Here is an 11,208-nt window from a genome sequence, read left to right as displayed (position 1 = left end):
GTTGCTCTTAAGTAGAGCAGCTCTTATGTCGGGGTTCCACTGTATATTCATTTTGTCAGATGGATATCAAAGAACTTACACAAACTGGAGTATTGCAACATGTTGTGTGTAGAGATGCACTTGAAGAGGATTCTGTAATGTGGCATGTGGCTGTGCAGGTATTTATTTATTTATTTATTAGATTTGTATGCCGTCCCTCTCTGTAGAGTCATGGTTAATGGGACAGATTATTTGGCACATGTAATGCCAGTCTGCAAACTGCATTAGTTTCCAGTGTGCTTCTGGGTACAATTCAAGTTGTTTTCAGGACGTACACGACTTGGGACAAGGTTATTAATAACGTTTCCCATTTTCTATCCTTCCAGATCTGACAGGAAGGACATATTCTGAGAATCAGCTGATCTTTAATGAGGTCTTGAAAACTTTGGGTTTTTGTTTATGCTTGAACCTGGGGTTCCAAATATGCAATGCGGGCTGTTTCCTGGTCACATTAGTAGTGGCTTTTATGATTCCCAGCTGTGTTTTTAAAAAAACAATTTATATTGATACGTTTTACCTATTTAGCCACCCAGTACATATGCGAGATGGGGAGACATATAAATTGACTAATAGGCATTTTAAAATCACCTTTTTATTATTTTGACAGCTGTCTTAGTACCATTCATATTTAGAATGAAACAGTTAAGCAAAATCTTGATCATCAAATTTACAGATTTCAATGTTTTGTTTTATTTCATCACAATGAAATGAAACCAATGTCAGATTTACACATGAAACACAGAATACTGTTATGAATATACATTTAAGAAATAACGTTATTGCTTATTTGTAATGAGCAACCCTGAAAAATAAGAATGTTGCCAGAAATAACTTTTCCTATGTAAAAACTTTTAAGTAGTTTTCAATCAAATTCCTAATTAATAACTTGTATTTCCCACTTGAATTAATAAAAACCCTGAAAACATAATAATATCAAGCGAAGAAAATTTCCTCCTTTGTGTTTTTATAGATTTGAAATATTTCATTAATGTTTTCATCAAAAGAATAGTTTATCTGCATTTTTTGCATTATTAATGTTATGCTACAATAAGAGTCTTAATGCAGTTTCATTATTTCTACTTCAATGAAACACAAAAATATGTATAGTGCTTGCTTCTGGGGTTTGGAAACCTTGAAAGCAATTAGTCCTCATTGAATTAAAATATGGGAGAAAGTACCATTTTTCAGCCACTTCTATATAATAGATTTCTCTTTCAGTTTCTGCAGATTGATTTCTTCATAAAGTTGCTGCCGGAATTTCAGCATGTCTTCAACATCTTTGTAGCAAAGCATTTGTTCAATAGATAACAGCTTAAAACTATCTAACTTAAATGGGGACTTATTTTGCACTGAATTTAAAATCTCTAATGACACTTTTACTGAATCACTTAAATGGGAGCATACAGGGAAGATTCGAATGGTCCACAAACTCAAGCATGTTTTGTCCCCCGAAAAGAGCTCATCTGAAATTCTCAAGCCCCAAAGCTCTAAGCATTGTTTAAGACCAAGACCAAAAAGATTTAGTAGGTGTATATCTGCAAGATTTGACACATTCTGTTTCAAGTTATCTTCTATGCCCAACACTATGCTCACATACCTCAACTCTCCATCAATTCTTACCCTCAGGGTTGTCATAAAAGTATTTGGGGGTATATCTGCTTTTGTGTCAATGGAACAGCCACTGATGATACTGTTTGTTCCTACTGAAATCTTGGAACCCAATCTAGAATATTCAATTAGTGAACCAGGTGCAACAAAACACTTTGAACTAAGCATACTGTGAATGATACAAGCTGATTTATCCAAGTCTTCTGCCTTGTTTGAACAGATGCTAAAAACATTTGGCAGCAGACCCAACTCCAATTTCATTTTTCTATTGGAAGTGTAATGAAACAAACATTCACGAGTAGTTCCAATATGGTAGAATTTGGAATTATTTAGGAGTATAACATTGAGAGGCAAACCTTTTAGTATATTAAATACCTTCTCCTTTATTTCTATTAGACCTGATTCTTTTGTGACATTTTCAATCTTTTTTGCATCATCTTTTGTTGCTCCAGACCCTAATGCCTGCAGAAAATCACCATAGGCATCTATTTCATAGCAAAGTTTGCCTATCTGTTTATAAAATGTTAGCAGAAGTTTTGCAGTGCTGTGATCAATGTAAAATAAGCTATCTGTATATACAAACTCAGATTCCATAAGTGAATCTCCCAGTTCTCCAGAAGGTGATGTTTGACAATCACTCCTTTTATGCACAGCTCCAGACTGATACATTTTTTCAATGCTAGGCTTATGCAGAAAAAGATGACAAGATCTGTACTCAAGTTCTTTTTCTATCAGGTGTAACGGAGGCTCCAATACAAAAACTCCATGAGTTGTACCAATGCTCAAACTGGAAGGATGAGCTAATGCAGTAAATCCAGGCTGATTAAACCTTAGGAGTTCTGTTGCACCAATATTATATAATTCAATATCATCTGCGCATGTAATCAAAACACCTGGATTCATACAAGCAGGAAAATCAATGTACATGGCTAATTTCAAATCAAGCATTTGGTAAATTGGATCCCCACAAGGCAAAGCTGTGAAAATTTTTCCCAGGGTACTGGCGTTCGGTAAACGTTGACTATAACCACCTTTATAAAAACAGAAAAAAAGAAGAATGTTTACCATAAATAAAACATGCCGGTATTCAGATTCATATGCATTCAGATTCGAAAGAATTTTACCTGAGATTGATTCTTTAATATTTTATATAAACATTTTAATATGATGTACGAAAAAGATCTGTGAAAACACATACTTACTATAACTTCCCTGATAAACCTTAGAATATTCAGAATATCTGAAATCTAGGATGTGGTGCATTTTAGACAAAAATATTACAAAATCTAACAACAAGTTGCGTTGTTTTAAAACATTGTAGATATTTACAAAGCAAGTAAAAGTTTACATTCAAATTCTGATAGCTGCCCTCAACTGTTCTGAAATGCTGAGAACCTTAATTTGATATAAGTGCTACTTTTAGATGCTGCACAAAGAGCAAAAAGTAGAATACAGTGATCCCTCGATCTTCGCGATCTCGATCTTCGCGAAACGCTATATCGCGATTTTTCAAAAAATATTAATTAAAAAATACTCCACGGTTTTTTTGCTATACCGCGGTTTTTCCCACCCGATGACGTCACTCTCTTCCTTTCTCATCTCTCTTTCTCTCTCTCTTTCTCTATCTTGTTCTTCCTCTCTCACACTCTCTTCCTCCCTCTCTCATCTCTTTCTTTCCTTCTCTCTCTTTCTCTATCTCTCCCCCTCTTGCTCTCTAGCGGTGGGCGGCGGGCGGGCGGGCGAGCGGTGGGCGGGCGGGCGGGCGGGCAGCAGCGAGGAGCCGAAGATCGGGGTTTCCCCTTTGCGTGGGCGGCGGGGAAGACCCAGGGAAGGTTTCTTCGGCCGCCCAGCAGCTGATCTGCTCGGCAGCGGGGCAGCAGCGAGGAGCCGAAGATCGGGGTTTCCCCTTTGCGTGGGCGGCGGGGAAGACCCAGGGAAGGTTTCTTCGGCCGCCCAGCAGCTGATCTGCTCGGCAGCGCGGCAGCAGCGAGGAGCCGAAGATCGGGGTTTCCCCTTTGCGTGGGCGGCGGGGAAACCCCGATCTTCGGCTCCTCGCTGCTGCCGCGCTGCCAAGCAGATCAGCTGCTGGGCGGCCGAAGAAACCTTCCCTGGGTCTTCCCCGCCGCCCACACAAACTCCACCATCTGCGCATGCGCGGCCATGGAAAAAGGGCACGCATGCTCAGATGGTGTTTTTACTTCCGCACCACTATATCGCGAAAAATCAAGTATCGCGAGGGGTCTTGGAACGTAACCCTCGCGATACTCGAGGGATCACTGTACTGCATACTTTGAAGATAGTTATTGCTTCAATTGTTTCTTAAAATTATACAGTATATATAGGATTAGTCCAGTGCTGAACAATTGCTCTTCTATTCATGAATGGACTTGCTTCCCCACCCACTTTTTCTGTGCAAATTCTTACCATTTGTTTTAGAGAATCCCCCCATACCTTCTAAATCAGATTTTGACATCAAGGGAAGGCGCAGCGGTAGGGGAACATAATCAGGAGTAATTATCTGCACCCGTAACCCAAAGAAAGTGAACAGAGATGCATTCTACAAAATTCTACAAAATATTTCAGTGACAGAATATTTTAAAAAATATTCCTAAAATAAATCTGCAATTTACATAAAGTAGTAAGATAAAAGAGTTAATATAACTATAAAAACGGCAAAATTGTGAGATTGGTATGATCAGAGAACTTACCGTACATACTTGAGTATAAGCCGAGTTTTTCAGCCTCAAAAAGGGCTGAAAAACCAACCTCGGCTTATACTCGAGTCACCACAAGAGGGCGCCGAATCACCACAAGAGGGCGCCCCGCCAGCAAGCTAAACGGGGAGGACGGGGCAGGGACGGCATGAACTCTCTCCAGGCTTTAGAAGCCTCCAGCCGGAGAGAGAAGCATATTTGTTAAAGAGATCCACTTGGTATGGCAGCAGGGGAAGGAGGAGAAGGAGGGCAGCTCTTTCCTTTCCTCCTCCTCCCCGCAGCTGTGGGCTATTCTGCCTCTCCACCTCCTCCTTTCCCTGCTGCCGTCCCAAGTGGATCTCTTTAGCAAATCTGCTTCCCTGCACAACACATGGGGCAATAAAGGGAGACGAGGAAGAGGGAGGATCAGGTGTGGGAGATCAAGCCAACAAGCCAGCCAGCAAGCTAAAGAGGGGGGGGGGGACAGTATGAACTCTCTCCAGGCTTCTAAAAACTCAAGTTTAAAGACCTCTGGGTTAGAGTTAAAAATGCAAGAGTCTTCAAACCTGGAAAGATTAAGGCTTGTGGACTTCAACTCCTACTCCTGAAGTAGCATGGCTGGTGCAGTAATTCTGGGAGTTGAAGTCCACTAGTCTTAAAACTGTCAAGTTTAAAGAGCCCTGGGTTAGGGTTAGAAATAGGTTTTAGCTTGGTTGCTGATTGAGCTACTTTTTTTACTTTTTAATTTATTGTTATTACCAGATTGCTTTCGTTTACCCTCTTTTAAATTTACAGAGCTAATTTTGGTTTTCTTTAAAATAAATATTCTAAAACATTTAATCTACTGATGTCTCAATTAATGTAATTTTATTGGTTTCCATTTTTGTAAGTTACCAGTAGCCACTGCATTTTCTAACCTCGGCTTATACTCGGGTCAATAAATTTTCCCAGGTTTTTGTGGCAAAACCTGGTGCCTTGGCTTATACTCGGGTCGACTTATACTCGAGTATATACGGTAAGTCAAAGCTTTATAGGTTAACAGTAACAGTTTACACCAAACTCAGAAACACTTTCCTATGTAGTGCAGTTCAACTTGCACAAAGAGCTGGATGGCTTTGTTGTGCATGAACTGTAGTTGTTTAACCCTTTTTAAATGATACCTCATATAGAATACCAAATGTACAACCAGTACAAGGTGGACTCTTCAGATAGGTTACAGCTAACATACATGTTAAGCTGGTGAACTCTACACCCTGCATTTTTATTATGACAACTCTGGAAGAACCCCCAACGTTTAGAATTCACTTATTTGCTATAAACCTTCATTTAAAAAGGTTGTGATCTTATCTTCAGCACTTACACTGTGTGGAGGAACTTACAGATAGTTGGCCTCCTCCAAGTTCCAAACATCAATATAAGAAACCAATGAATCTGTGATTCATCATATTCTAATGCAAAGAGACACTGAAATGACTGCTTTCTAGTGAGTTGTAAAATAATTGTGCCAAAAATCATAAAGGATTTCCAAGTTCAGTTATTTATACTTTAAATAAAGTATAAATAACTGAATGTTTGTGGGTCATTAATACTATTTGTTCTACAATCCTTCCTTTCTCTAAGGAGTTTTGAACAGAATTTTAAACACATTTTCAGTTATAATTTAACTTAAATATGCTTATCTGACTTTGAATATAATTTTGTAGTGGAAAGAAACCCAATTCATCTTCACTACTCTCTTCTGGGAAAACACAAACAGACGTGCACCCTACATAAGATAAGATAAATTGATGGATAAAAATTACCAGAATGAATTAATATGTTAGTGAGGGTATCCCATTTATCTCCATAATGCTCTTCTAAGCACTGAAGGGCATGAAGTGTTGATCCACCATTTCCTACAAAACATTTCAACATATTTATATTTTGGAATAACAACAATTAACAGGATTACATTGCAACCAACTGATACATCTATCTTTTGAAAGACATGTTACTTCAAATCACACACCACCACAAAATTTATTAAGTGAACTTGGATCAGTCATCATAATTTTTACAGTGGTCATAGAAAAGACATGAAACTCTCAATTGTAATATCTGTAACTGTAACATCAAACAACAGCCATGAAATGTATCCTATTTGCCAAATTAGGCAAATAAAATGAAAAACTATTTTGTCAAGAATGTATCTGTTTTATGAGAAGTACTCTCTTCTTTTTAAAACCTATTGTAAAATTTTCAAAACATTTTAAAAGTTTGGATTGAAAACTATAAACTGGAAATGTTTTATATATTTATATTTACATATGTATGTATGTATGTAAGTATGTATATACATGTATACATACATATACACATACATACAATCATACATACATACGTGCGCACACACACACACACACACATAATGCTGATTAATATGCAATACAAATCATGAAGCTGATCTGAAATATATGATTCATGTCCAGATCTCTCCATTTTCCCTAGAATTATTTTAAAGGAAAATGTTTTCACAAACTGAGGCACAGTGAAATGTAATACAAATATTACCTACATTAGAAAAATACTTGAGTATATTCAATTGATAAGTTGTCCAAAAGAACATCTAGCTCATTAATGGCAATGGAGTTTTACATTTGAATCAAAAGAAGCATAATAATAGTATTTGAACATATTTTAGAAAGTTTAATTAATATAATTTGGCTTCTAATGACATTCTGGAAATCTTTCAGTAAAAGATACAGCTGTCATAATATGCACCAGAAGGAGAACCTTTTTATCTGTCTGAAAATTAATCAAATTGTACTGAACATTTAACCATAAACTGTCTCAGTTTCTGCTCACCAGATGATTGAAAAATTAAACTTAACAAACTTGAGGCAAAAGCCAGCTAATGTATTTTTAAATTCCATGGATTTTAATGAAAGAAAACAGAAGTTCTTAATTTGGTTTGAAGGATGGCAGCCTGTTTCCCACATGCAGAAGTTCAACAGAGTCATGATGAATGGATATCTGCAGCAAACTGAGATACATTATGACCTCACTGTGCAAATTCTGTTCTTTCAGATTTCTATTTCAATTTCCTGCATAGGTTCCATTGCTTGTTCTGCTCATCCTTCCTACAAATGCTTCGGTCCCATCTCTGGATGGATTGTATTATGTTTTGAATGTATGTATGGGTATATATGTTTTATTTTGCCAATATTAATTTTCTCTAAATTGCAGAACCTACCAATTTTTGGTCCAGGAGGATCAGCAAAAACGTGATAATCCACTCCCAGGGGCAATTCTTTTCTTTTCAGCTTTTCTGATAATTGTTTTTGATAAGCTATTTCTTGCTTTTTATCAACTGCTGTTATTACAACAACATCCCAAAACTCTCCAGTCTGCACAGTTTTACCTGATTGGAAAAAAGGAAATGGCATTACAAGGAATACAATTATGAAATGTTCTTACCCCAAACAAGACTCAAAATTCTTGAATTGGGATTCGTACTCTTACTCCAATTGGCTGCAAGTGATATTCCTCAAACACCACCATAAAATACCTACAACCTACTTACACTGCAGTTAGCTACTTAAGTTCATCCATTTTCTTCTTCCTTGGGTTCAGGTTCACCTGATTCTAATGTATAGTTGTCCATTAAAACTTTCCTTCTCGCTGCCTAAACTGCCAAAAATGAATTGAAAATAATGTGGAAAAGATACTTTGGAATGTGTGGGCACATGAATGCAGCACTTCTTTAATGATGAAATGATTAAAATAGCTGTATCTTTTCTGTGGCTCTATTAAAAAAGGTGTTCTGTTTGCATTTCTTCGGAAAGCATGCAGTATTAATCTCAACCTTATTTTTTTTATCAAACATTGTTTTCCTGATCTCTCTTTGCAAAATTGCTTTTACAGGACATAAGATAATCCATGTTATATGAGCCTGCAAAAGTGCTTAGCCATTCAAAAAGAGGTGCTTTATATGCATTCCAGCATATTGGAAAATGTGTCCTTTATATGCTTTTCCAATGCTGTACAAAAGTTATGTTTGGGGAGCAAGGAAAGGGCATGACAATTTTCAGAAGTAAATGTGGTTGGAAGAAAAACAGTGTTGGAACACATCAGAAATATCTGGTGTTCAATATTCTGTTCCCAAATCTGTGAGTTTTGCACTCCCCTACTTCACACAGAACTAAAATGCTTTTATTGCATATATAAATTTCCAAGTCTATTGGTCAGATACAGATATGCTTAGTTTTATCAAGATGAGAATACTGTATTTTCTATAGTGAATGACAACTGATGTGCTTGTTCCTTTACAAAGAGCCAATATACCATTTATATATGAACAGAACAATAAATTTGACATCAACTACTTTCCACCCTATAAAAAGTTCTGAATTCATTTATTACAAAGCCTCAGTGATGAACTGCCAAAAATTTTACTGCCACACTATGGCTGTGGCTTATTGTGTGGGTGTGGCTTGCTGGCCATGTGACCAGGGGGAAGTGACTTGACAATCATGTGATGGCGGTGGCTTAAATGTCACGTGACAGGGTAGGAGTGGCTTGCTGACCAAGATAAGTTTGCTTGGACTTTTTCAGTTAAGTCACATTATTTGAACAGCCACATAAAGGACAAATGATAGACAGCATTATTTGCTGAGGGGCACAGTAACATTTTAAGGTTTTGTACTGAACCCACAAGGTTCAGTATGACAACAGATTAGGCAAGTAGCTCAATTTTCTTTAATTGCTATAAAAATTCAGTTCTAGAGTGTTTATGGGTAAAAACATACTATTTAATTATTTCCTGTTTTAAAAGTAATTAAGGATCATACTAAGATACTAGAGAAGGAAGGACAATAAAAAACCTATTAAGTATTTAATAAATAGTGCATAAACTTACTACCCCCACTGCTTCCTCCCCCCTCCCGGGGCAGCAGCCCATTACTGCAAAGCCTCGTCAGAAATAAATGCAGGTTTATACTATATCATTCAGTGAAGGGCTACCAAAATTTTTACTACCACACTGTGGGTATGGCTTATGCAGGGCGCCCTGCATTTTCTTTCAACATCTTTCGGTGCAAATTGGGTGCTCTGAGGTGGAGCTCCATTTTCGCTCCCCCACTGCGCTCTCCCCCTCTCACGTCCAGGCAGTAGCCCACCCCTGATCATACTAAATTGTGACAGTTTGATTCGGGCATAGCATGTTGAGCTAATATAGCCATAACAGAGCTCCAAGCATGGTTCAGTAAACCAAGTTTGCAAAGCTGGGCTAACAAAGGAATTCTACCTACGCCCAAGATGCAGGCATTTTAAGCCCCCATCCCAGCGTTTCTTTCCCACTGAAATAATAGAGGAGGGAAGACGTGGAATCTGAACGCTGGTTTCTGCACCAGCAATTTACGCGGAAGTCCCTATTCCCACAGCCGCCCACCCACCCGGCTAGCCATTCATAAAAGTTACTGCCGAGGCCCCAAAACCGAGACAGCCCAGGTGGCCACCTCTCAACCCGGCGAATTTCTCCAGCCTCTTCCGCGTCGCTGCGCGCAACCGCGCCTCCGCGTCTCCCGCCAGCGGCATCCTGGGGGTCGGATCGCCGCTTCGCCCGCTCTCGCTTCCGCCCTGAAGCCGACGATGCTACCGCCTCTTCCTTAACGGGGCCGGGCTTGGGCGAGTAGGCCTCGGTGCCGCCCGGTTGCTTGGCAACCGGCAGGCGTCTCTTGAATCCGGGATCCGCTTTCTGTCTCAGGAAGGCGGCCGCCGGGGGGTCGTTTAGGATGGGGAGGGAGTCGGTGAGGAAAAGCGCTTGAAGGAGGGAAAGGAGGAGAGAGACCGAGGTTGACGGTCCCAGCTGTTAAAGTGTCCGGAGTTGCTCAGAGACCAGCTTTGCTTCTTCTGCGGAGCTTGGCAAGAACCAAGAGGGAGAAGAAAGCTCTTAAACCCTGGAATCTGACTCTTTCTGCTTAAACCTAAGTATATTTTATTAAGAGAGTAGCTTGCAAAGGGAATGAGGGCTGCTTCCTTTTATCTATCTATCTATCTATCTATCTATCTATCTATCTATCTATCTATCTATCTATCTATCTATCTATCTATCTAGTATAGAATAGTAGTTTATATTAACATAACATAGAAAGTAATGATAAAAGAAGACAGTAGGACAGGGACGGTAGGGACAATGGTCATTAATGATCATTAATAATGGTCCCAATCTGGTCATTAAGGAGTGATCCCCCAAGACCAGAGGTTTTCAAATTTGACAACTTTAAGACTTGTGGACTTCAATTCCCAGAATTCTCCAGCCACTGTGTCCAGAATTCAATTGGGAATTGAAGTCCAAAAGTCTTAAAGTTGCCAAGTTTGAGGAACCCTGCCCAAGAGTCATTGTATCCCGCGAGCTACCTTACCCTGAGAAAGTTGTGGAAAGGAGCAAAAATTACTCTGCAGAATGATAACTTCCCTTTTTCCAGTTCTTCTATACCTTTGGTTGGGGTGTGTGTCAGAGGTGGGATTCACTTAACTTTACCTACTGTATGGTAAATGTGAGCACCTGCTTTGCAAAGAGGGTGTATCATGCATACACAAGTACAGTGGACACATCTTAAGCCAACAATATACTTTATTTACCCATTGGGAACCACTGTTGACCTCATCCGATTCCTAAGAGGTCAGTAGGGGTGTGCATAAGTGCACCAGTGTGCCTACTGTCCCCTGACAATGTTTCTCTCTTAACTAGTATCATGTATATAAATATTGTTATATCTTTACTACCAATATGTACTTGTCTAAGTAAGTAAGTAAGTAAGTAAGTAAGTAAGTAAGTAAGTAAGTAAGTAAGTAAGTAAGTAAGTAAGTAAGTAAGTAAGTAAGTAAG

At 38.8% G+C, this 11,208-nt stretch overlaps 2 protein-coding genes across 6 annotated transcripts in view; one reads left to right on the top strand and one right to left on the bottom strand.

Moving 5' to 3' along the window:
- Positions 1-611: 611 nt before the first annotated feature.
- FPGT (fucose-1-phosphate guanylyltransferase) lies at positions 612-10,022 on the bottom strand. Its single transcript, XM_070746167.1, has 4 exons — positions 9,836-10,022; positions 7,573-7,740; positions 6,143-6,235; positions 612-2,678 (listed from the first exon to the last, which is right to left on the bottom strand). Exons 1-4 carry the CDS (start codon positions 9,912-9,914, stop codon positions 1,234-1,236), a joined length of 1,785 nt encoding a protein of 594 aa, XP_070602268.1. The 5' UTR covers positions 9,915-10,022; the 3' UTR covers positions 612-1,233.
- The window catches only part of LRRIQ3 (leucine rich repeats and IQ motif containing 3), a 63,619-nt gene continuing 62,226 nt past the window's right edge, over positions 9,816-11,208 (top strand). The window contains exon 1 of one of the 5 annotated variants that reach the window (XM_070746162.1): positions 9,816-10,307. The gene's annotated coding sequence lies outside the window, so the exon portion shown is untranslated. The remainder of the gene's footprint in view (positions 10,308-11,208) is intronic. The other 4 variants (XM_070746164.1, XM_070746163.1, XM_070746165.1 and 1 more) reach the window with 4 other exon arrangements.

This window comes from Erythrolamprus reginae, chromosome 3 (genome assembly GCF_031021105.1).
Source record: "Erythrolamprus reginae isolate rEryReg1 chromosome 3, rEryReg1.hap1, whole genome shotgun sequence".
NCBI classification, from domain to species: domain Eukaryota; kingdom Metazoa; phylum Chordata; class Lepidosauria; order Squamata; family Dipsadidae; genus Erythrolamprus; species Erythrolamprus reginae.
This window is presented reverse-complemented; position numbering and strand designations above follow the sequence as displayed.

Coding starts and splice junctions, on each gene's coding strand:
- FPGT (XM_070746167.1), bottom strand. CDS start 9,914: ATGCCGCTGGCGGGAGACGCGGAGGCGCGGTTGCGCGCAGCGACGCGG. Junction 7,741..9,835: donor GAAATTCGCCGGGTTGAGAG/GTGGCCACCTGG, acceptor TTTTCCAATCAG/GTAAAACTGTGCAGACTGGA. Junction 6,236..7,572: donor TCCTCCTGGACCAAAAATTG/GTAGGTTCTGCA, acceptor AATGTTTTGTAG/GAAATGGTGGATCAACACTT.